Source organism: Strix uralensis, chromosome 4 (assembly GCF_047716275.1).
Source record: "Strix uralensis isolate ZFMK-TIS-50842 chromosome 4, bStrUra1, whole genome shotgun sequence".
Lineage (NCBI taxonomy): Eukaryota > Metazoa > Chordata > Aves > Strigiformes > Strigidae > Strix > Strix uralensis.
In genome coordinates, this window is record NC_133975.1 from 35635480 (window position 1) to 35660429 (window position 24950).

The window sequence follows — 24950 nt, forward strand, 5'->3', positions numbered from 1 at the left end:
AGATTTAAGGTAAGATTCCTATAAATGAACTAAGTTTTTTCCATCAGTTTGATCCTTTTCCCATAGACAAAGATTATTTTCTCTGTTTTCTGACTTCAAATTAACATAACTCTTTTCATTATATTTTTGTTCACTACCCATACCAATAACATCAGATCAGTCCTAAAATTAATATTGTAGAAGATTTCATACTCATTTCATGGCTTTTTAGTAGAAATTCTGACTATTGCTGTAAGAGCAGACTTGGTTTCATTTCCCACTTCATTTAGTCCATGGAAATAGATTGTTGTGTGTCTTCCTTAAAAAGCACTTTTTTAAAGTTTCTTTCAAACAAGATAATGATTTTATGTCTTAAAATATAGGGGATTTTTAGTGCATAGGCCTGGCAAATTCTGAAACTTATATTCCTATGAATTGCATCTTTTGAGGTGTAAAATCAAATTATTAAATAGAAAAGTTGCAAGGAAACACTAGGCTGAAAGTATAGTAAGATATTATTAGAGTGAAGCTGTTATCAGAGATAATATACTTGTGTGCTGTTCCAGTAGTGAAGTGAATATTTCAGTTACAATTCTGCAGAATAGTAAAATAGATTTAATATATATCTGTTGACTCCTACATGCCATACATCAAGTGTCAAAATATTAAGATGATAGCTGAATAAACTTTTGTAGTGCCTTTTGTAAATATTCACCAAATAGCTTTACACAATGGTCTTTAACTGAAGTGTAGGGAATTACTTTACAGTTGTAAGGCAGTTGTAGGAAAATCTGATTTAAAAAGTGCGTTGTTGGAAGGACTGTGTTTGAATTGAGTGCTAACCATATCCTTTTTAATAAAAACAGGTAACAGTAACAGACAACGGTATTCCTGCAAAATCAACAATTGCACGAGTGATTGTGAAGGTCTTAGATGAGAATGACAATAAGCCTCAGTTCTTGCAAAAGTTCTACAAAATCCGACTTCCAGAGCGTGGTAAGCCAGAACGAGAGAGAACTGCTAGGAGAGAGCCCATCTATCGAGTTATTGCTGCAGATAAAGATGAAGGCCCCAATGCAGAGATCTCTTACAGCATCGAAGATGGTGATGAACATGGCAAATTCTTTATTGAACCAAAAACTGGAGTGGTTTCATCAAAGAAATTTTCTGCAGCAAGGGACTACGATATCCTTTCAGTGAGTCAAAATCTTGTATGTCATGAATACGTGAAGTGTTCTTTTATCATCACTTCTTATTCAGTAGCTGACAGATGAGTGATTGCGGTATCTGGGAGAAGAAAGCTTCAACAAATCCAGAAGTATTGTTTTGTGGATTTGTTTGGTTTGGGTTGTTTGTTTGGGTTTTTTTCCAGGATGATTTGAAATGTTTGTATTGAGAAAGTGAATCAAAAAGCTGCTGTTCTTTTCCAGAACTTGACAGATAATGAAAATGATAAGGGAACATAAACAATCAGTTTGACTCTCTTTCAGGAAGAAAGCAAAATAAAAGTGAATTTATAGTAACAGTTTGTGCTGCTTTCAGGTGCTGCATACTTTTTCTCCATTTGCTACCCAGATAATGAAGGGCAAGTGGTACTTTGAGAGACACTTAACCTTTTTGGATATATCTCACACAAGCAAACACGCTTGGAGCTTATTACTACTTTTCCATTTATGTGGCATAATGATTTATGTGATCCTGTAGCCTAAAAGATGTGTCTATTTCACAGATTAAAGCTGTAGATAATGGTCGTCCACAAAAATCATCAACTACACGGCTTCACATAGAATGGATTCCAAAGCCTCTCCCATCCACAGAGCCCATTTATTTTGAGGAAGCGTTTTTTTCTTTTACGGTGATGGAAAGTGACCCAGTTGCTCACATGATTGGTGTAATAGCTGTTGAACCTCTTGGAACACCACTTTGGTTTGACATAACGGGTAAGGATGCCTTAAGGGCTTTTATTATTAGAAACAAATGCATGGAGTCTGAGATACTGGAGGGCTCATTGCAGCTAATTGCTCTTCTAAAGAATGCAAGGTTTTGATGTCCTTCGGCTGTAGATGTGTATTTTTTCCCTTTTTTCAATATAAATCAGAATGACATAAATTTTTATCAGTGCCACTATATATCAAAGATTAAAATTACATTGCAAAATATCTGATGTGTTGCAGTTTTGGAAATGACTTGTGAATATTGTGTCAGTAAAATTAAAACTAATCAAATCAATCTCATAGACTGTAGGATAGGGAAAGAAAGAAAATACCAGTTTTCTGCAAATCAGGATAGTACACCCAGATTATACTGTTCACATTGATTTCTGGTTCTCTGGGCTGCTTCTACGTTTGCTGTTCCTTGATTCAATACTAAAAGAAAAGCTTTCAATGTTCCTAACCCCAGTAAACTTCTTCCTGTACATATTCTTACTACTATATCATACCTTAGCCTCTACCATTGAAAGGGGAATTCTAATCAGTAATACTATACATTGATGCTGCAGTGACAAAATGAATAGTACTTTTTAATTTTGCACTTACTCACTAGACCTCTGAGCACCAAGAATACAGAGTGTTCACTGTATAGCCGACTAAGAACAAGTTTTGTCATGTGTTACATGCTTTAGAATCAAGGAGAATAGCACAGCCTGTTTCAGGAGAGGTACCTTGTTAGTGAACTGTTTTCTGGTCTTAAGGATAGCCCTATCAGATCAGGATTTTTCCACCACATTCACAAGACAGAGGATGATCTTTTTCACCTTGATTGCTACTGAAAATTATAGCCATGATTTTGGTGTTGTTAGGGAGAGCATTTTTTGAATTATTTATTTACAAAATAATTATTTTAAGGGTCTGTTTTGCTGGTGTGTATTTCCTAAGGGATGCTGAGAACAGCAACAGTTAAAAACAAAGTTTGTAAAACTGATGCATATAGCAGGAATATATAAATGCCAAATACTTGAGGGTGTTCTCAGAAAACTTCCAAGCACATGAGAATAGACACAACTACTCCCTAAATGCATGCTTCATGCATGAACAACCTGTGGTATTGATAATCATTGCTAATGTATTAAATATTTACATAGAATTTTTCAACAGTTCTTTCTGATGTATTCTGGGAAAAAAAAAAAAATTAGTTCCTGTCCAAATAGATCATAGTTGAATAAAAGGTGTTTGCATTTAGACAAACTGAGGGGTTAGAGATCTGTACAACTGTGTAGAGGGAGTAAAGAGTTGAAGATGCCTTCTTGCTTTCTCATAGTGGCAAAGCTCTCTGCATTAGAGGTATTTTGGAACTGAGGCTGCTCTTCTACTCTTCTCCCAAACATACACACACATAGACATGGGAGTAGAAAAGCAGAAAATATAAAAATAAGTGAGCAGGAGAGAGAAGAAGGTTCCATGTGCTGCAATTCAAACAGGGTTATCTGATCAACAGCAAATAGAAACATCTATAGACCAAAAAGAGTCCGTTAAAGGAAAGGTTAAGAAAGAGATATTGTCAGAAAAAGCTGAGTGGTTCATTGAGGTGAAAGAGAGTAGATAGAAGAGGCTGCAGAGGTCTTGAGCGTTTCCACAGAGTACAGCAGTGGCGTTTCCTGGGGCCTTTTATTAGCAAAATTTGTTAATTAGATTGAGGATGTACTTTTCTATTGTTCTTTTTAGTTTGCTTCAACTGCTGTGCACTCTGAACAGTGTGTTCATCTGAATAGAGTTCTGATGATAGTATTATTTTGATTTGCTCCTTCGAAGCATGCAGCACAGTTTGGGCACTTACAGAATTTTTATTGTGTGCTTAACACAGAAAATAGATGATCTTTTCCTGCTGTTTTTAGAAAAACTTATACAGAAAACTCCAAGGGGAAAGAACAGAACTTGTCCCTGCACTGTAAAATAAATCATTTTATTTTGACTGTTTTCTTAGTAAAAGTGTTTTGGAAAGTTTGATATGTGATTATGTTGTGAAGTTATGGGCTATTCTTACAGGTGGTCACTTTACTGCCCTCTTTTACTGTTTCTAATAGCATGAATTAATTTGATTGACAGCTTTCCTTTGTGTTCTGTGCTTGCTTTCCATGCTTTCTTTCTTTTTGGCTGAGCCAGGAGACAAGCTTGCTAGTGAAGTATTTTACATCTTTCAGATGGCTTGTGACCTGAACTGTACAGCAGAAGGTATCTGCTGAGATCACATAATTTATTACCAGATTATGAGATCTGAAATGAAAGCGTACATTTATAAAATATTTATTTTATTAACCCTTCGGAAATCAAAGTGCTCACAGTTGCATTTGTGACAGGTTCGTTTTTGTTTCGTTTTGTCATCATTACATTTATACAGCATCAATTCAGAGCATCCAGTTTTGACCTTTGCCAAAACTGTTGCTGTTACACTTTCAGTGTACCAGATGCAGATGTTTGGGTTGAGTTCTGCTTCAGCGGATTACCAGATATCACCACTACTACAGAAGTTAGTCAGACCCTTTGTGATTTCCCTGATAAGGAAGAAACAAATTTGCTTAGAGAGCTTGTCCTTGTATCAGGGAAACTTTATGAGCAGATTCATACCCATTCACCCTACTCTTCCCTTAAAATGGAGATGACTTCATTGAGACATCAGAGCCATCTGAGAAAATGCTATCACATGCCAGCTATAAAAGAAAAGCTAGAGACTCACTTTCTGAAGCTGACTTCTTGCACAAAGCCCATTAAAAAGATTTCATGTACCCCTGTAAAAAAAAACCCAAAACTGCTGCCTTTCATGCTGTCCAATTTATATCCATTCCTGTGATTCAGAAACTGCTGCTGGGCCAGCAAGAGGAGTTGGCTTTCAGTTAAAGTAGAAAAATTACATTGTCTTTGTCATTATCAAATATCTTAAATCCAGTGAAGCAGAATCCAGCCCATCTTTCCTAAACTGATATGTCTGTCATGCAGTGGAACCTTCTAAAAGTGAAATCCTTTTTACATGTGAATGGGAGCCCATTTCAGTATTTACTGTTCTTCCTTGCATTAAGTATAAATTTGCAACCTTTGGAACTTCACTCTCTCACTTCTAGACTTGACTTTCATAAAAGGCATTTAGTGACTTACAAAACATAACTAGTAAACACTGTTTAAAAAAAAAAAAAGACACTCAGATGATATCTGAATGCTATCCTTCTAAAATATAATTAGAAAAACACATGCACATAATTAGGCAAAATTGGTTTGCTGTATCTAGCACTGACTTGACCAAAATAAAAATTGATTCCTCCATTTTAGGCAATTTATTGAGAGGTCTAAAGCATTTCTAGTTAAATGGCACTATTTATCATTGCTAACAATATTTGGACTTAATGGACGCTATTCTCATAACAGTCTGCTCAGGGTGGCATGATGATGATCAATTAAATGTTTAAACGATTAAGTGTAGCTATTGATCTACACAGTTATTTAACTATATTGCAAAGGGTAATTTGAAAGTTTCACAAGGGAAGTTAAGATAATTTGCTTCAGAAAAGGAGCTTGGCCATATTTAAACTTTGGGCATTTAAACATTTAGCACTCATCTGAGTCCTGCTTATCTCAGTAGGAGTTGGATAATGAGTTCTTTAGATACTCAGCATTGAGATGACAATCCTTTGGAGGTACTGTAGCTTTTTCAACCTTACCTATCATCATATAAGAGTATAGTAATTTGTACCCTGAGCCAAAGGACACAAATTTGACTGTATGTCTGATTTGGGATTTTCATTTATTTTGAGACAAAGTATGTTTTTCACTAATTAGCCTGACAGTCCACACAAAATAAACTATCACATTTCACCTAGTAATTCTGTTTCCTGCTATTTGGAATCTTTAAATTCTGGTTAAAAAAAAGGTAGAGAATCTTGCTAAGAATCTACCTGCTAACTTTCCATGAGCCAGACAAATCAGCTTTGTCTGAAACTAATCAGTTTTAAATAGCTGTAAGTAGCAGCATATCACATTACCAAAAAAAAAAAGTTTTAAAATAAAGGCATATATAAGTATATGTGTATATAGTTCCACCTTCATTAAGCATCTGATGACAGAACATGATCATACTTGAAAACAATGAAACAGTGCTGTGTTTTATGAACTTCTCCCTCTCGCAATTTCCTGAACAAGGTGGCAACTATGACAGTCGATTTGATGTGGACAAGGGCACTGGAACTATCATTGTCGCTAGACCTCTTGATGCAGAACAGAAATCAAATTACAACTTGACAGTAGAGGCAACAGATGGAACCAGATCTATCAGCACTCAGGTAATGGACTTTCTAATGAAGCGCTTACGGAGAAAGGAATCTGTCGCTGGGGGATGGGAGAGTGTTGCGTTTTCTTCTTACCATTTTTTTTCATCCTGGACAATGAATATGGTTCATATAAGTTAGGGACTCTTGTCTAAGTGGATTCTGATATTTGTAGAGCCATGTTGTGTGGTGGTCCAAGTGGAAGGTTGTGTGTTACTATGTTGTAGTCTGAATCAGCAGCTTTTAAGTTCTGTCATGTTGCTACATTAGCTGAGTAAATGAAAACAGAAACTAAGCCTTTCCATGCATGATTTACTCACAAGAAAAGGATTAATACTTCTTCTCCGAATTACCCCTCTTTATCCAGCTCCCCCCAAATCACCAAATAATATGATTACTTCACTTGAAATTTAATAGATGACCATTGTAAGGTTGATTGGTGCCCCACCCCACCCTTCCCTGCCAAGATCTGTAGATGACAAATTGTACAATGTCCAAGTACCATCTTATGAAACTGAGCTCCTTCTGTGTGGTGTACATATAGAAACAAGGTTTAGATGGTAACATCTCTGTGTATCTTCCTGAATACTTTCTTTTAGCTTCAGTGGAGGTAGAGATTGCCAAGCACGCTCCAAAAAGCAGCAATCTCAGACAAAACAATTTTTTTCAAATTAACTCTCTACTAAGGCTCTATGGTGGTGGCAGTTCTTTGCAGTTGGACTAAGTTCACTTCAAGGCAGAAGCCTTTTGTGACTCTACTGGAAATAACTCATAGTAAAGTAGGTTATGATGTATATCCCTCCTGTTTTTCCCATCTAGTTCCTTTCCCCAGCCCAGAACATGGATATATTTGGAAGTAAGGTTTAGCTGAGGTTGCTGTGAATGAATCCATGAGCATAGAGGAGCTCCACTTTTCTTCCAAATAGAAAGGAAAGGATTTATTTACTGATATAAGACTGTTGAATTGGGACAGTGATGTGTCTGGGTTACCTACCCTTATCATAGACCTACCCTTCAGGAGATCAAAGAACAATAGGTGGGTTGCTGCAGTCTTTTCCGTACATGGAAATCTGCATTATGAACACAATTTCTTGTTCAACTTCTGTGCAGTATATATGTTTTTTTGTTAGCTTTTCTGATGTGATATGTTGTCTTCCTCCTTTTGGCCAGAGGGAAAGATGTTTCTTGTTAATATTTAGGATTTAAAACAGAATCTTTATTAAGCTGACTGCATGTTTGGAGGCTTGATAGGTCAAATAGACTGAATTTGATAGTAGAACATTGCAAGGTTAGCAGTTTCCTTTGAGAGCTGCCTTTGCCTTTAATGGTGACAATTGTGAGTAATATTCTAGACCATGAATCTCCAAACACAACATGTCCCCCAGTCAGAACTTGCTGCTATCATAGTTGTGGTGCCACTGCTTCTGATAATTTATTGCCTAGTTGTAGTAAAACTATTGAGCAGATCAATTTTTACTGATTACAGAATGCTGGATAGAAGGCATAAATTAGTTTGAAAAAAAAAATTAGCAGAAACGAAAATCCAGCTAGAAGAGCATTCCTTTTGCCAGGAAAGTCAGAAAGACAGCAAGAGGTTTTCCACACACCCTTCCCTCCCCACTCCCCAAAATACAGTCAAAAATGCCACCATGCAGAGTGTGTTAGGGTAGCCTGGGGACTAGTAAAGGCTGAATATGTGGTCTTGATGACTGCAGATATTCTATCCAGTGCTGCTCCTTATATAGCTGAACTTATGCAGACATCCTGAGGTGTCACAGTTGAACCATAATCTGCTTTGTCTTCTGGAACAACCAAGAATTGGAAGGTCACAAAAAAGTACTTTAACCCTCACCCCTTCTCTTCCTCTGGGCTATGTGATTCATTTAGTTCTTCTCGGGAGTGCACAGCGTACCTTTTGTCCAATTTCTTTAAATTAATTTGTTGTTTTAGATTTTGTAAAGCTGAGTGAACATTATAAACATTTGCCACAGCAGTCTTCTGCAGAAGAATTGGAGTAGTAGTCTCAAATTTATCATCTCTTATTTCTGTGATTGCTTTTCGTATAGTTTTCTTTCGTGTCTTTCCTTTCTCAGCTAGAGTTGGCAGGGGCAGAAGTTGTGGTTTCTGTTACAAGAGAGTACAAAGACTTCCTTTGCATTGTCTTCCTTTTTCCCCTGCTTGTGGGATAAGCAGAAGTTACGCTGTTGCTGTCTGAGTCTCACATTACTGTGGTATATAGATTGAGGAGCATGGATTAGTTCAAACTCTGCAGCTGTTGGTGCATGAACAGACTCCTGATTTTAACTGATTCTCTTATCTCCCTTCTAACTCCTGGCCCACCCAAACACACTGATGTGTTAAGACAGCCCTCAGGACTATCGCTAAGAAGATGCATTTCAGATGAGGCTTAATTTCAGGGGAATTAAAAATGTTGATATGAAATCAAAGTTGAAGGTGTGATTTATGGCTGCCAGTGTGTAAATTCCATTACTCACTGCTGCAATAATGGTGATTAAAGTTTGAGTGTTTATGTGGTGTCTTCTAAGAGCTGGTAAACAGTTAAAATGGAGTGACAGGTCAAAGAAATTCTGAATACTGAGTGCGTAAATTAGGAACAACAATATGCCATACACAGCTTTTAGCTTACAAAGTAATTGCTGTAAATATTGGACATACAGTAAACAGACCTTGATTTACAGCAGGTTAACTAATTTTACATTTAATTTGAAAGAGGAAAGGACATTTTCAAGACATTGGGGAGGGGGACAAGAAACTAAAATCTTATTGCATAAAAGCAGTGTATTGAATCTCACTTTAAACTAGAAGGCATTTGCTGGCCTCAGGCCATTAACATCTGTAGAGCATTTGACTCTTTCAGGACTTGAATTAAATAGCTTTTTTGAAAAATACAACAGCAGTAGGCGTGGAGGCTATTAGAATTTTGCATGCATCTAAATGCCAAAGGCATGATGCAAAACAAGGACAAACAAATTCCAGGCCTACAGTAGTGGTGTTTGACAGATGATGTTAGAGATGACTAGTGTCACACTGGGAAGAAATACTATTAAAAAAACAAATCAATGTACTTAGATTTTTGCTTTATAATGTTTTGGCCTGAAATAGAAAAGGTTAGTCACAAGCTGTAAGTAGCTATATATGAACTATTGAGTTGCTTTTTGGGGGAAAACAAAAAGAAAAAAAAATCCTGTTTCTAACTATAGTCACTTTGTGTCTATCAGTTTTTTTCACTGGAAGTAATACTTAAGGTGGTTTAAAGCTAATTGCAGCATTTTTCTTATTGCTGTGCTATTGCAGAATATTTAATCTTGCTTTATGCAAAATTTATATGGATATTATGCTTTGGGAATGAAGGACACAATATTCTTCATAAATTAAATGTGCATTTCTCTTGTGATCACCACACTGCTCCACAGAGATGTTTTAGAACTGGAATGCAGTTGTATTATCACTGGATAATGCAACTTTTTGTTTATGAAAATGATTAGAAACATGTCAATGTAACTAGAATGTAATTATGAATGGAGAGAGAAGGAGATTTTAAGCTCCACATAGAATCGGCAAATGAAAAACTAGATTAACAAAATCCAAAAGAACATCATGTTTAAATACTGCGCCACTGAGAAAACATACTCAGTGCATGTATCTCTTCTTTAATTTACTAGTAATCAATGCATTCCTATGCAAATTTAGGTTTCACCTGTCAAATAATTCATAGATTTCAAGTCCTTCCCCTAAATAATCCTGGGCTGCTTTTTTCTCTGTCTGTATAACCAGGTTGCATTGCTCTCAGTGAGATCTGTGAGTAGAGGGCAGCTATGCAACACAGCCCTTGCATAGCCTTGGAAAATGAGTCAAGTTTCTTTAGTTCCAGACCATTTTGTTTCAGAGATCACATTATGGTCTGTTAATGTCAAACTTTTCTATAGTGTGCCTCTTTAATATGTGACTTCCTTCTTAAGAGATAATATTATAAGATTAAAATGAAATACAGTCATTGAGAAATGCTCAACAGCTGTTTTTATTGTATTATGCATGTTACTTTAGAATAACACAAACTCTTAATGTATTTTGTTCTCAGGTGTACAAACATATATTTCTGTGTGGGTCTTTAAAATTGCACTCAAAATTACTACTTTGGGTGCCTTTCATTTAATTTGAAGGCCTTAACACTTTACATGAAAATTTAGTCCTCCTACATTTAAAAGGAAATTACACATCTAGCACCCATCACTTAGCATCAAATCCCTGTCTTGAAAGTAGGGCTTCCTTAATACATTTATTTAATAGTTTAGATTGGAAGGAGCCCCTGCAGTTCACCTAGTTAAAACTCCTGCTTAAAGTAGAGCAAACTGCGAAGTTGGATCAAGTTGTTCAGGGACTTGTCAGGTTCTAAGTGCCTGGGATGACAAGGCATGACACCTCTTCCTTGGACATGCTTTTATGTCAGTGTTTAACAGTGCTCTTTGAAAACAATTTTTTCTTTAGTCTAATTGTAATTTCCCTTATTGGAGCTTGTGAGTGTTGCCTCTTTTCACTGTGCATCTCTGAGAAGAGTCTGCCTGTGTCTTTCCTGCAGCCCTCTGTTGACACAGTGGATTGAGAGTTTTTAGATCCCTGTTGGTTTTAACGGCCCTTCACTGGGTTCGTGTCAGTTTGTAAAGATCCTCTCTTGGACTGCAGGGCCCAAAACTGTAGTGGATCTACAGTCCTACCAGTGAGTGTCAAATGGAGGGGAGTAATTCCTTTCCCACTACCTGCTGCTCCCCTTATTAAAGCAGCCCAGCATGCAGTTAGCCAAGTTGCCAAAAGGGTGCCCACTGATTCACGTTATGCTTGTCCACCAGAATCTGCGGAGGGGCGTAACAACAGCAGTGAATGAGAAATGAATCCTAAAATATGTAGATAAAACACCTTTCACTTGTGTCTAAGATTTTAAGTACATTTAAAATGATTGCACTATTAGATCAAATTGTGTATTTGTAGTTGTGTTTACTGCATGCCTGACCAAGTAATTTGACAAGTAATGGAATACCTGAGCAAGCCGCTTGTAGTGTCATTATGTTTATTCCTTATGCTTAGTTATTATGTTTATTCTTTAGCAATATTAATAATTTATATTTAATAGTGCTGTACATTTTGAGGAGCTGTCTCCTTGCCTACTTAGCCCAACAGTACTTTTTTGGAGGACGTCTCCCTACGTGTTCAGCCGTAAGGTCATTTTAACTGATTCACTAGGTAATACCAGAGGAAGTTGATGCTAAGTCCTTCTGAGGCATGATCAACAGATCACTTCTCAGTTAAGCTGATTCGCTGGCTATGTGGTTAGTCTTACAGGCACCAATGTTGGTTTCACAGTCACTACATTCCGGGCATTTAACTTAGTACTTTGCACATTCTTTTTTTTTTTTTTTGTGGTGCTCCATTCTAGAAATGCTGTTTTCCTATATTCATTTTGTGTAGTACCAGCAGCACAGGTGGCCATGTCTTCCACTCCGAAGATTCATCTAACACAGTTGCTCTGGAGTTGCATTGCCCCTTGCCTCTAATTTTGACCTAAGTTTCTGTATTTCCTCATTTGGGAGAGAAAAAGACATGAACTTAAATAGTAATTTTGATTTAAATTAGTCAAATTTGACACTCTTATCTTTTCACTTACTGTTTTTCTGGATCTGAACTTAATAATCTCAAGGTGGAATTGAATAAAAAAATTGTTGACGTGTTCATTTTGAAAGCATAGTATCCATTAATTGAGTGTTGTATATGGTTGTTTAAGTGTTTTTACTAAAGTGCTATGTAAGTGACTGTATTGGACCCTTCTGTATTTATTCTTCGAAGATACATTAAAATGTATTTTATTTATACAGAATTTAAAAAGAAACCAACAACTGTACTTCTGTTACTTTATTACATCCTCTCTAATCATGACAATCTAAAAAAAATTCATATTTAAAGTTGTATTCTTTTCATTCTTGCTGTTCATTTTCCAGTTGAATTTGTTAGTGAATGCATTTAAAACCTTGACCTAATATGTATCCTGGGTCACCTACTATTAATTTTTCTCCCCACCGAAAAAGTTTATTCCAACTCTGTTTCCATTCTTTAATCAGTTTCTAATCCATGACAAAAACAAACTCCTTAGTTTCCTTAGCAACATCTTGAAGGGGATTTTATCAGCATTCCAAATGATTAGTTTATTTCCTATTTCTTCCATTTGCTGGGAAATCTAATAAATTGTGGGAGGCAGTATTTTCCTCTGCAGTGATGGTTTGTATTTATCCTAATAGACTGTTTCAAACACTGAAAAACTACAGATGTTTATGAATATTTTCCTAAATGTACTATATATTGGATTATGGCTCAGTGACCTGCCATGCCGAGGACTACATCTACTAAAAAAATTAAAGGCGCGTGTGTGTGGCTGTGGGCAGTAGTGTGTGCACGCATATACACATGTGCCCCCCTCCCCACCCTGACTGGCAGTCTGGGGGTGGAGCTCTGTATTATTAACAGCATGTATTACATTAGGAGGATTACCGTGGTTTTGGTTTGGAGGTTTCTTTGTGTGGTGTTTTTTGGTTTGTGTTTTTTTTCCCTGCAGTCCAGCAGAACCTGCGGGTGGCTCCCACTTGTCTTGGTAATTTGTTTCCGTTTAGCAGCTTATTGCAGCACCACTGCTTTGCCAGTGTCATTTTTATTTTGTTTTGTGCTGTGTCATGCTCCCTATTGTTCTTGGTGAATAAAACTGAGGCAAAATTGTAATCTGGGATGGGCTTTCCTCCTCCTTAATTGCTCTTTATATTTCATGGTGGTCTTGCTTACCCACAGGTTGTTTCACGGTTTCAAATACACTTAAAACCCTTTTTATTCCTTACCTGGCTTTCTGGTCAATGTCTGGCTTCTGACTCTTGAGATTCCACATTTGCCATCTTCAACTCTGTTCCTATATTCCCTTTTATATGCTTGTTTGTTTTTATTATCCAGGTGAAATTCTCAGTGAAAATAGTCTTCCTGGTGACAGTTACTTCAGCTACTAGAGTGGGCAATACCCAAGTTTTTGGGAGGACTTTCCTGTGTTGTAATACAAAGTTTACGCCAAGAGTTCCACACCCAGTTCTTTGTGTTCCCACATTCTTACTTTCATTAATCAGTCTGCCCCGTGATGTCTCCAGTGTTGGTGCAGGACTTCATTACTTAGATGCAAAAGTCTTTCTGTTGTTACTTAGAATAAAATCCTTCTAGCGGTCTCCTAAACTCTTGGTAACATTTGTAGAGTATATCCAAGGTCTGCCTTTGTCGCTCTGGAAGTTTTCAGCCTGTACTTAAATTTGCCATTAGGAAGAACTCATTGTATTGAAGTTAGGTAGTAGTTACAACCTGGGATAATGTACCTGCATCTGAAATAAATATTTTAGGAATAGGTATGACTCCTGTTGATACACTTAACATCTGTTTTTCCTTGGTACAAGTTTTAATGCAAGATGCTAGTTTTGCAAGGTTGAAGTTAAGGATGTTTTCTCTTCCTATAGTGAGATGTATGGCATTTCCTTATTTACCACCAACAGGATTCATCTCATCTAGCTTCTCCTGCATGCAGTTTGGTACCTTGTCTAAATTCTATCTCTAGCCTCCACCAGGTATTAATGGAAAGCAGTAAGTATCTTCAAAGAGCAATTTGATATCATAAGTATTTCATAATCATAAGTATTACGATATCATAAGTACTTATTTTAAACACCTGTGGATGGCACTTAACTAATTTGTACAAAGCAGCTAACTTTTGGGTGGCTAAAAGCATGGCTGTACATGCAACACATGAAGAACTTGAATTTAGCCATGTGTTCCTGGAGCTTTGTTGTCCACCTGCCACCTCCTCTGCATTACTGTTACTTGTGTGATGTTACTACTGTTGAAGGAACAGGATGATGGCTGAGTGTCTTACCCTTTTTGTACAGGAGTTTGATGCTGTGAAAGGCAAGTGGATGTGCAGGGATCTTGTGTGGTTCCAGTGAACGTTGTTATTCAGCCAGAGAGCATTGCGTGCATAGCACATAGGTGAACCTAGCTGAACTTCTGTAGGAGAATGCAATTTGAGGCATTGATGTTAATATAACTGCAATTTCAGAGAACTTGTGCTGGTGAGCAGTTACCTATGCTGACATTGTGCTACATTGCTGAAGAAGAGCAAACAAAACCTGTGGTTCTTAGAAATAATATACTGGGAATTCCACCACTTTTCCATTCTTGCCTAGGCTTGGAAATGTGAGGAGATGAAAGATGACTGTTTCCACGTGAGGGCAGAGAGGAGTACAGTGCAACTGCTGCCTTGGAAAACATTGCTTAAAATTCCAAATTTGCACAAATAAAAAGGATTTTTAGCCACCCTGGGATCCATATTGAGAATTTTAAATTTTTTTTAATTCCAAAATTACTAAGGAATTCGTTTTCATCTTGGTCTACACAAAACTCATTCCCTTTAAGATATCTTACCTACAGCATTTTTGATCGTATAGATTTCTGGTTTGACTTTGGGGAAGGTTAGGCAGATTTGGGTTTAGTGAGATTCTTTTTCCCTACACCTCTTAGATCTCTCCCCCTCCCTGAAGAAAAAGCTGTCTTATGTATGCGTATTATGGTCTGATCTTTAATGAAATATCCTCTTTTTAATCTCTGTTTCATATCATATATCATCAATGCTTTCCCCTTCCCATTGTATCATTTTAGGTGTACATCAAAGTTATAGACACAAATAATCACAGGCCTCAGTTCTCTGCTTCAAAATATGAAGTCGTTATACCTGAAGACACCATACCAGAGACAGAAATTCTGCAAGTCAGTGCCACAGACAGAGATGAGAAGAATAAACTGATTTATACAATGCAGGGCAGCACTGATCCCATCAGTCTTAAAAAATTTCGCCTGGACCCTGGAACTGGCTCTCTTTATACTTCAGAAAAACTGGATCATGAGTCCATGAACCAGCATATTCTCACAGTAATGGTAAATAAACACAAAGTTTCTTCTGTAGACAATAACAAACAGATTTTTTTTAAATGTCTTTTTAATTTGTCCCTTTAATTCAAACGTTTATTTCTATGTTTACTTTGTATGCAGTCTTTGTGACTGGTACAGATTGAACCTTGAATTATTACTAATATTTGATGAACTACTGAAAACCAGTGCTAATTACTAGTAATGTGCTGACTGTTTCAGGTTCGAGATCAAGATGTTCCTGTAAAGCGCAACTATGCTAGAATCATCATTAATGTTAGTGACACAAATGATCATGCTCCATGGTTCACCAGCTCTTCCTATGAAGGACGGGTGTATGAGTCAGCAGCTGTTGGATCAGCAGTACTCCAGGTTACAGCATTAGATAAGGACAAAGGAAAAAACGCAGAAATCATGTACTCTATTGAATCAGGTATATTGACTTCCTTAGATCTTCAGTTTATTTTGACACCATGCTTGCTGACACTTTGTTTCAACTGTAGACGTGAAAAAAATAGCTATGAAAAAGGACGCAGTACAGGTGTATGTGTTGTATTCTGTGAAATGTCTTTAAGATACAGCCTCGGAGCTTTTAAAAGAAAACTACAATGGCAAATATTCATCTCCCTCCCTTAGCTATATGTTATCCTTTAGATATATTTGGAACATAGGAGTAGCAGAAGAAAAAGCTACCTTTAAACCCTTAAGAGGGGCGTGTTCTTGAAATTACAGAAGCATAAAATTCAGATCTAAAGAAAGCATTCTTTTTTGGTAATGTAAGTGATATTTTGTGACATCAGCAAAGCAAGGATTTGATGAAAAGAGTAAGAGCCTGAGAGAAATGCTTTCGCGTTTAGCACAATGTGAAAGCAAGGAGCTCAGAAATGACTTACAAATATCCATATACTTAACCGCTAAATATGTGTTTTTAAGTTAAACTTTCTGATAAATGTAGCAAAGAAGGGGTTGCTTTACATGGTTCCGTGTGGCTGATTTTAGATAGTGGGACTGCTATTCTAGCTCAATAAAATATGTAAGAAATTCTTTAATAGCTGGTCAACTTGGCATTAAGGCACCTTTCAGATTGCAGGCCAGAGAAGAGCATTAGCTGCTGCTGCTTATTTTTAACATCACGAGTATCTTTCTGAACTTGCCTATAACAATGTAGTTCAAATTATGGCAATTTTGAATAATATGAAAACAGGATGACATTGACTGAGTTCACTTACCAGAAGGAAGTGAGTTTTAGTTCAGTCCATTAAATCTAAATATAAGCCTGCCATTACCAAGGTCCTGAACTGTTTAGGCACTATAACTGGAAAAAGAAAGTTATTTAAATTTCATTACCTCTGTACAGTACTATTTTCAAGGTAGAAAGTAAATTAAAATAAAAATCCCAGTAACAAGCATAAGATATTGTATATCAAAGAGAACAGTAGTTAGTTATTCAGTTACTGTTGCATGCAAGGTGATATGCGCAGATGCTTTTTTAATTTGACATAAGTTGCTTTGTAAAGCATAGGAATTGTTTACTATAAATATTTTCTTTTTCTTCCACCATAGTGTTTTTTTGATATAAAAACATACTTTAACACTGTATTAAAACAAAGCTGTGGTTATGATAAGCTGAAGAGGGAGAATACATTTAAGTGTCTCATAAATTGCTTAAAATACATGTTTGTCTTCTGTTATTTGTAGAAATACACCCTTTTTACTAAGCAGGACACTAATGCCCATGAAACCTTTTCTCTTGCCTTTGCTATTTCAGTAGTGCTTGTTTTACAAATTCCAGAGCATGGCAAGAAAAAAATATGTGTGCATGCTGTCTAGAATGAAGTTACACCCTGTTCTCTTCGTTTCTTCTAGCTTTTTGTGGAGTAAATGTAAGACTTTCTTAGGTTTGTTTTACAGAACTGATCTACTGGGAGGTTAAAGCATTATAATTGATGTTCTAAGCATATGGAAGGAACATTCCTTAAATGTTTGTAATGGCTGCTTAGATTTGTAATGGGATATTCTAAGAATGCCACTGTGTTTAGAGCCTCCACTAAAAAAAAAAAAACCCAAGCAAAAAAAACCACAACCCCCCCCCTTGCCTACTTGTGTGCATAACTCAGAAGTTCTTAATGAATTTTTTCTGTGCTGACAACATGACTTTAGTAATGTAATTTTTTAAAGAAGTAAAATCTTAAATCTTACTATATTTTAGTACGTGAACTGAATATTGTATGCTGTGCAGTTCAGTTTTATGTTTGAAAATACAAAGAAAACAAGTGTTTATCAAATGGCAGCTGGTAATCCTCAGCAGATAGGGTTTGTTTTTTTTCCTAATACTATCACAGGGAATAACTTGCCTGTGTATTAATAGGAGGTTAGAAGAGAGAGAACTATTGGTCCAATTCAGAAAGATTAATTTTGAGGCAGTGATTTAAACAATACTTGCATAAGCAATTAAGATTCACAAGTGTGAATTCATTAAAGCACTTCTCTTTTTCAAAGCCGTCTAGTTAGTTTAGATCATAAAATGTAACTTGTATTCCACTAATGTTAACTTCTAAATATAATTTTCTTTCAGCTTCAGTAATTTTAAGTTGGCTTAAAAATGAACTCAATGACAAAGTTAATTTGGAGAAAATACATAAGTTATAATGTTGAAACTTGCAAAATACTTGTTATCTTTTAAAGTTTTTTTAACGGAAAATGAAACAAATTTTTTGCATTTATTTTAAAGGTTTGGATGGCTTTGCTAACTATGTTTTATGCAATGTTTCCACAAGTAAACATAGAATTAGTGCTGACTTTTGATTACAGAAAACTTTCCAGAGAGGCTAACAAACGTTTGTTGCTCAAAACTCAGAAACTTTAATATTCTCTGTGTTCTCGTTATGTGATCTCTTTTAGAATATAGCTAAATCATCCTTTTATGTTCTGTATACCTCTTTCTTAATTACTTTCTTTTTCTTCACAGGGAATATTGGAAACTCTTTCTTTATAGATCCCATTTTGGGTATGATTAAAATTGCAAAGGAATTAGATCGTAGTAACCAGGAAGAATACAACCTGATGGTAAAAGCTACAGACAAAGGAGATCCTCCAATGAGTGAAGTGACGTCTGTGCATATATTTGTTACAGTTTCTGATAACGCCTCACCAAAATTCACAGCCAAAGAATATTCTACAGAAATCAGTGAAAGTGCCAGCATTGGCAGTTTTGTTGGAATGGTTACAGCATACAGTCAGTCTTCCGTAGTTTATGAAATAAAAGATGGTAATATAGGTGATGCCTTTGCTATCAACCCAAACTCTGGTGTCATTGTTTCTCAGAAGATACTTGATTTTGAAACTTTGCCTATTTACACTCTAACTGTGCAAGGAACAAACATGGCTGGCTTGTCCACTAATGCAACAGTTTTGGTACATCTTCGGGATGAGAATGACAATGCACCAATTTTTATGCAGGCTGAATATACAGGACTCATCAGTGAATCAGCTTCAATTAACAGTGTGGTTCTGACTGACAAGAATATCCCATTAGTAATTCGAGCTACAGATGCTGATAAAGAATCTAATGCTTTGCTTGTTTATCAAATTGTTGAACCATCTGTCCGCAAGTATTTTGCCATTGATTCTAGCACTGGTGCCATTCGGACAATAATGAGTCTAGACTATGAGGAGACAAATATTTTCCACTTTTCTGTGCAAGTCCATGATATGGGGATACCACATCTGTATGCAGAATATGCAGCTAATGTTACTATTTATGTAATTGACATCAATGATTGTCCTCCTGTGTTTTCAAGAGAGTTGTACGAGACATCCATTTTGGTTCCAACCTATAAAGGCGTGAAAGTCATCAGCGTAAATGCCACTGATGCTGATTCAGGCATTTTTTCACAATTAATTTATTCCATTATCGAAGGCAACATTGGAGAAAAATTTTCAATAAACCCTAAGACTGGAGATATAACAGTACAAAATACAACTCAGTTAAGAAGCAGATATGAATTAACAGTGAGAGCATCTGATGGCAGATTTGCAAGCACTGCATCTGTAAAAATTAACGTGAAAGAAAGCAAAGCAAGCCAGCTGAAGTTCACACAGAGTTCTTACTCTGCAACAGTGCAGGAGAATTCCACAGAGGCAAAAACAATAGCTGTTGTTACTGCCATAGGGAACCAAATAAATGAGCCTTTGTTTTACCATATTCTAAATCCAGACAGCAGATTTAAAATAAGTCCAACTTCAGGAGTCCTTTCAACAACGGGAATACCATTTGATCGTGAACAGCAAGAATCTTTTGATGTGGTCATAGAAGTGACAGAGGAATATAAACCATCAGTTGTTGCACACATTGTAGTTAAAGTCACAGTGGAAGATGTAAATGATAATGCTCCATTTTTTGTCAATCTTCCATATTATGCTGTTGTTAAAGTAGACTCTGAAGTAGGCCATGTTATTCGACGTGTCACTGCAGTAGATAAAGATTCAGGCAGAAATGGAGAGGTGCATTACTATCTCAAAGAACATCATGAACATTTCCAAATTGATCCCACTGGTGAAATCTCACTGAAGAAAAAGTTTGAACCAGACACACTAAATACGGAGTATCTGGTCACAGTAGTGGCAAAAGATGGAGGAGACCCTGCTTTTTCTGCTGAAGTTATAGTCCCAATTACAGTTATGAGTAAAGCTATGCCAGTTTTCGAAAAGCCTTTCTACAGTGCAGAGATACCAGAAAGCATTCAGCTCCATAGTCCTGTGGTACATGTACAGGCAAACAGCCCAGAAGGACTTAAGGTATTTTACAGCATTACAGATGGAGATCCTTTCAATCAGTTCACTATCAACTTCAACACTGGAGTTATAAATGTTGTTGCCCCTCTTGACTTTGAGTCTCATCCAGCCTACAAGCTGAGTATTCGAGCAACAGACTCCCTGACTGGGGCACATGCTGATGTGTTTGTAGACATAATAGTGGAAGACATCAATGATAATCCTCCTGTGTTTACAGAGCAGTCTTACACTGCAACCCTTTCTGAGGCATCTGTCATCGGAACATCTGTTGTACAAGTGAGCGCTACAGACGCTGATTCTGGAACAAACAGGGGGATTTCCTATCACTTCGTTGAGGATAATAGTGGAAGTCATGACTACTTCCACATAGATAGCAGCACTGGACTCATTCTTACAGCAAGAACTTTGGACTATGAACAAATTAAACAACACAAGTTACTGATAAAGGCCATAGATGGTGGCATGTTGCCCTTGAGCAGTGATACTGTTGTAACTGTTGATGTAACTGATCTCAATGATAACCCCCCTCTTTTTAACCAATTGCTTTATGAAGCTAAAATTAGTGAACTGGCTCCCCGAGGGCATTTTGTGACATGTGTACAAGCCTCAGATGCAGATAATTCAGATGTTGACAGGCTGGAGTACTCCATTCTGACAGGCAATGACCAAAAGAATTTTGTAATTAATAGTAAAACTGGCATTATCACCATCTCAAACCTACGCAGACAGACACTGAAGTCACATTATAATCTTAACGTGTCTGTTTCTGATGGGGTCTTCAGAAGCTCAGCCCAAGTCCATATTACTGTCACCAGTGCCAATATGCACAGTCCTGTTTTCAGCCAGAATGAATATGAGGTTGAACTAGCCGAAAATGCTCCATTGCATACTTTGGTGACTGAAGTTAAAGCAACAGATGAAGATTCTGGTACATATGGCCACATCACTTACCACATTATGAATGACTTTGCCAAAGACAGATTTTATACTAATGAGAGAGGGCAGATATTTACCTCTGAAAAGCTTGACCGCGAAACACAAGCAGAAAAAGTAATTGCCATTAGTTTAATGGCCAAAGATTCAGGAGGAAAAGTCGCTTTCTGTACTGTTAATGTAATACTTACAGATGACAATGATAACGTTCCTCAATTCCGAGCAACAGAGTATAAAGTAAATATTGGATCTGATGTTCCACGGGGTACTTCTGTCATTAAAGTCTGGGCATCTGATGCTGATGAGGGTACAAATGCAGACATCACATATGCTATTGAAGCAGAGTCTGAAAATGTTAAAGAGAATTTAGAAATCGATTCATTGTCTGGTATAATTACTACAAAAGAAAGCTTAATTGGTTTAGAAAATGAGTTTCTGACCTTCTTTGTTAGAGCAGTGGATGGTGGATCCCCCCAAAAAGAGTCAGTTGTTCCTGTCTATGCTAGAATACTCCCACCAGAAGTGCTTCTTCCAAAATTTTCAGAGCCATTTTATTCTTACACAGTTTCTGAGGACATTCCAATTGGGACTGAGATAGATGTTATCAAAGCAGAGCATAATCAGACTTTAGTATATAGTCTGATTAAAGGGAACACTACTGAAAGCAATAGAGATGATTTTTTTGTGATTGACCGACAAACTGGAGAGTTGAAACTTCAGAAGAATCTTGATCATGAAACGACTAAATGGTACCAGTTCTCAGTTCAAGCACAATATGGAAATGAAGATTATAATGTTGTTTCCTCAGTAGAGGTAAGCATTCAGGTAAAAGATGCAAATGATAACAAACCACTTCTGGAGTCCAATCCATATGAAGCATTCATTGTAGAAAACATGCCAGCTGGAACAAGAGTCATCCAAGTTAAAGGAACTGACTTAGATTCAGGACTCAATGGGCAGGTTACATACAGCTTGGATCCTTCTCAAGAACTAGACATTATAGAGTCTTTTGCCATAAACATGGAAACTGGCTGGATTACCACTCTCAAAGAACTCGATCATGAGAAACGAGACAAATACAAAATCACAGTGGTTGCATCTGATCGGGGTGAAAAAATTCAACTGTCTTCTATGGCTGTGGTTGAAGTTACTGTTACAGATGTGAATGACAATCCTCCACGTTTTACTGCAGAGATATATAAAGGAACAGTCAGTGAGGATGACCCTCCTGGTGGGGTAATTGCCATCTTGAGTACAACTGATGCTGATACAGAAGAAGCCAACAGACAAGTCTTTTATTACATTACAGGTAAATCTTTTTGAGTGATGTCAGAATAATCATTTGAGTGGTCCTGGAATGATGTGAGATGTAACTTAATTTTTCAAATTATTGAAATGTATTTGAAACCATAGAGCTGCCAAGAAGAACTGTGTGTGCCTTAATATGAATATTAAAAACTTCAGGGGAAAAAAAATGAGTCTTAGAAAACAGGTCTTTGGCTTTCGTTTCATGTGTGCCCTGCTTAAAATGCTTTCCTATGTTTGTTGTTTACTTATATATCAAATTTTATTTTAAAAATAGACTTGGCACTTAAATTATTGATGGAGTTAAACAGTGAATGAAAGGCATTTCACAAAATCATAGACTATTAATTTCTAATGGAGTATTTTATTGTTGTTGTTGTTTAGCATATGTGTTGATATAATGTTACCTGTAATGCTACATGAATTTCTACATAGATTTGTATAGATTCTGTTGGCTGCAGTTAAATTTATTGTATGAGCATCTACTGACTACTTCTACCCGGAAAAATAAGCTATTTCCCTATAAAGCTACAGAGAGTGTCTGCTTATTTGCATTTACATTTTTTTTCTCTATAGCTATAACTTAATGTTGATAGAGTAATAGTAGCAATCTCTCTCTTGTCTTTAATTAAATGTTTCTTTTCGTATTTCAGGAGGCGATCCCTTGGGACAGTTTGCTATTGAAAATATACAGAATGAATGGAAGGTCTATGTCAAAAAGCCTCTGGACAGGGAAGAAAAGGATAATTACCTTCTAAATATTACAGCTACTGATGGGACCTTTGCAACTAAAGCTGTGGTGGAGGTTAAAGTCCTTGATGCTAATGATAATAGCCCTGTTTGCGAAAAGGTAGGCACGGTCTTGTATCTTTTGTGGCCAGCTGCTTCCATATATAAAATCTAAGTTTTCTCTGAAATTGCTTCTCAGGAGACTGACAAATATGTATTCCTTTTATGCTAGTAACAGAAATTTGGACTATTAAGATAGAATGCTGTCAAAGAAAAGTTTATTTCATGGACAGGTTTCTTAAATAAAAATCCAAAGACAATTCATTGATGTAATTTTAACACTCGATGAGTATTTGAAAGAGTATAAGGAGAATTGTAGTACATTTCTCCTGTGTTAATGTATACTTTTCCAAAAGGAATTGTTTTAAGCTGCAACCATGATAGTTTGTGTATATGCTCTATTTTCTGAAGGAAGCAAAGTCTCAAAGAAGGGTGTATACCATCACTTAGTTGATGTATTTGTGCAAATCCCATGGTAAAGGAGTTGAAAAGACTGGAATATTATACTGCAGTTGCACTCAACAGCACCAAAAATCTGTAATCCATAAACGTTTCTTGTTAAAAAGCTATCTACCTTACCAGATTTGATAGTCTGCAAAAATGGACATGAAAAATAAAGAATGGGGAAAAAAACCAGAAAAGGTGGGCCCTGCAAGACATATAATTGCCTTACAAGAAAGCCCTGGGTTTTCTTAGTCAGCGCTTTTTTTTTTTTTTAAACTTTAGCACATTTGGACTTTTCATAGCCATCTTGTTGAACACAGATTTGATATTACGAGGTAGAAATCTTCTCTTGTTCTGGGAAGGGTCAAGTATACAGTGAGCATTTGATTCTTTTTCTTAGTTGATGTTTATGTTGGTTACTTCTATATAAATGATTACAGTTATATACGGACTGGTAAATCAGTGTTTTTAGCTTTTTTCCTTTGTTGATATTGGTGTTACAAGGTTCAGTCCTTCTGATTTAATGCACATCCCTGACATGGATGAACTCGATAAGTGTGCTTAGTGCCTATAAATTCTGGATGGAGGGGTTTTTTTTTATTTAAACTGAAAGCTTTTATTTCATGCTATTACAAAAAAAGAACAGGTATCAATTTCTTCTAGATTGAGACCTAGAAAAGATGATTTATCAAAAGAGGAAAAAAAAATTACCAAAAAATTCTAACTCCTACTTTGGGAGTGCACTTAATTATCAGTTTATCAGTTACAGGTGTTTATAGAGTTCTTAGCTATGCAGTGATACTCAAGAGTCTTTATAGTTGCACTGTTACTTACCTTTCTGAATTATGTAATAAATGTGAGGTATTAATTTCACTTTCAGGTATTTCATCCTCTTGTTTGCTTATGTTACCAAACAGGATATGATCTCATCTGTCATTCCTTCTTCCCCTCCCTTTACTTTGTATGTCTACTTACTTCATATGTTTCATCTTTCAATGTAACTTTAAAATCTTGTAGGCTTTATACACTGATTCTGTTCCTGAGGATGCCCTTCCTGGCAAACTGATAATGCAGGTATCTGCTACAGATGCAGATATTCGTTCCAATGCAGAAATTACTTACACACTGCATGGTACAGGAGCGGACAAATTCAGACTCACTCCAGACACAGGTAATAATACTATACACTATACAAAATTCGTGTCATCACCTCATTTTATAATATGTTTTACTATTACATTGACATACATAAATGTCAGTACTTCAAGCTTTCCATTAAGGGTTAGTTTATTATATAACTGTTTAAAATGTGAGTTTCTACTACACAAATGCTAATAATATATTGAACAGAAGTCAGGGAAGAAGCAAGTATTTTAATACGTGAGGAAGTAAAGAGTACATAGGGTAATTGCCCGAAAGCCCAAAACTTCCATGGTGAAGTGACTGG

The 24950-nt window shown here is 36.4% G+C and overlaps 1 protein-coding gene across 9 annotated transcripts in view; it reads left to right on the plus strand.

Moving 5' to 3' along the window:
* FAT1 (FAT atypical cadherin 1) overlaps positions 1–24950 on the plus strand; it is a 115073-nt gene that overhangs the window by 63851 nt on the left and 26272 nt on the right. For 6 of the 9 annotated variants that reach the window (XR_012628685.1, XM_074866337.1, XM_074866341.1 and 3 more), the window contains exons 5-13: positions 846–1175; positions 1709–1919; positions 4080–4148; positions 6105–6244; positions 14972–15247; positions 15461–15671; positions 18207–22274; positions 22924–23120; positions 24521–24674. Coding sequence is in view for 8 of the 9 variants with exons in the window: in XM_074866337.1 (XP_074722438.1) it covers positions 846–1175; positions 1709–1919; positions 4080–4148; positions 6105–6244; positions 14972–15247; positions 15461–15671; positions 18207–22274; positions 22924–23120; positions 24521–24674 (5656 nt within the window). In the remaining variant the exon portion in view is untranslated. The remainder of the gene's footprint in view (positions 1–845; positions 1176–1708; positions 1920–4079; positions 4149–6104; positions 6245–14971; positions 15248–15460; positions 15672–18206; positions 22275–22923; positions 23121–24520; positions 24675–24950) is intronic. The other 3 variants (XM_074866342.1, XM_074866345.1, XM_074866346.1) reach the window with 1 other exon arrangement.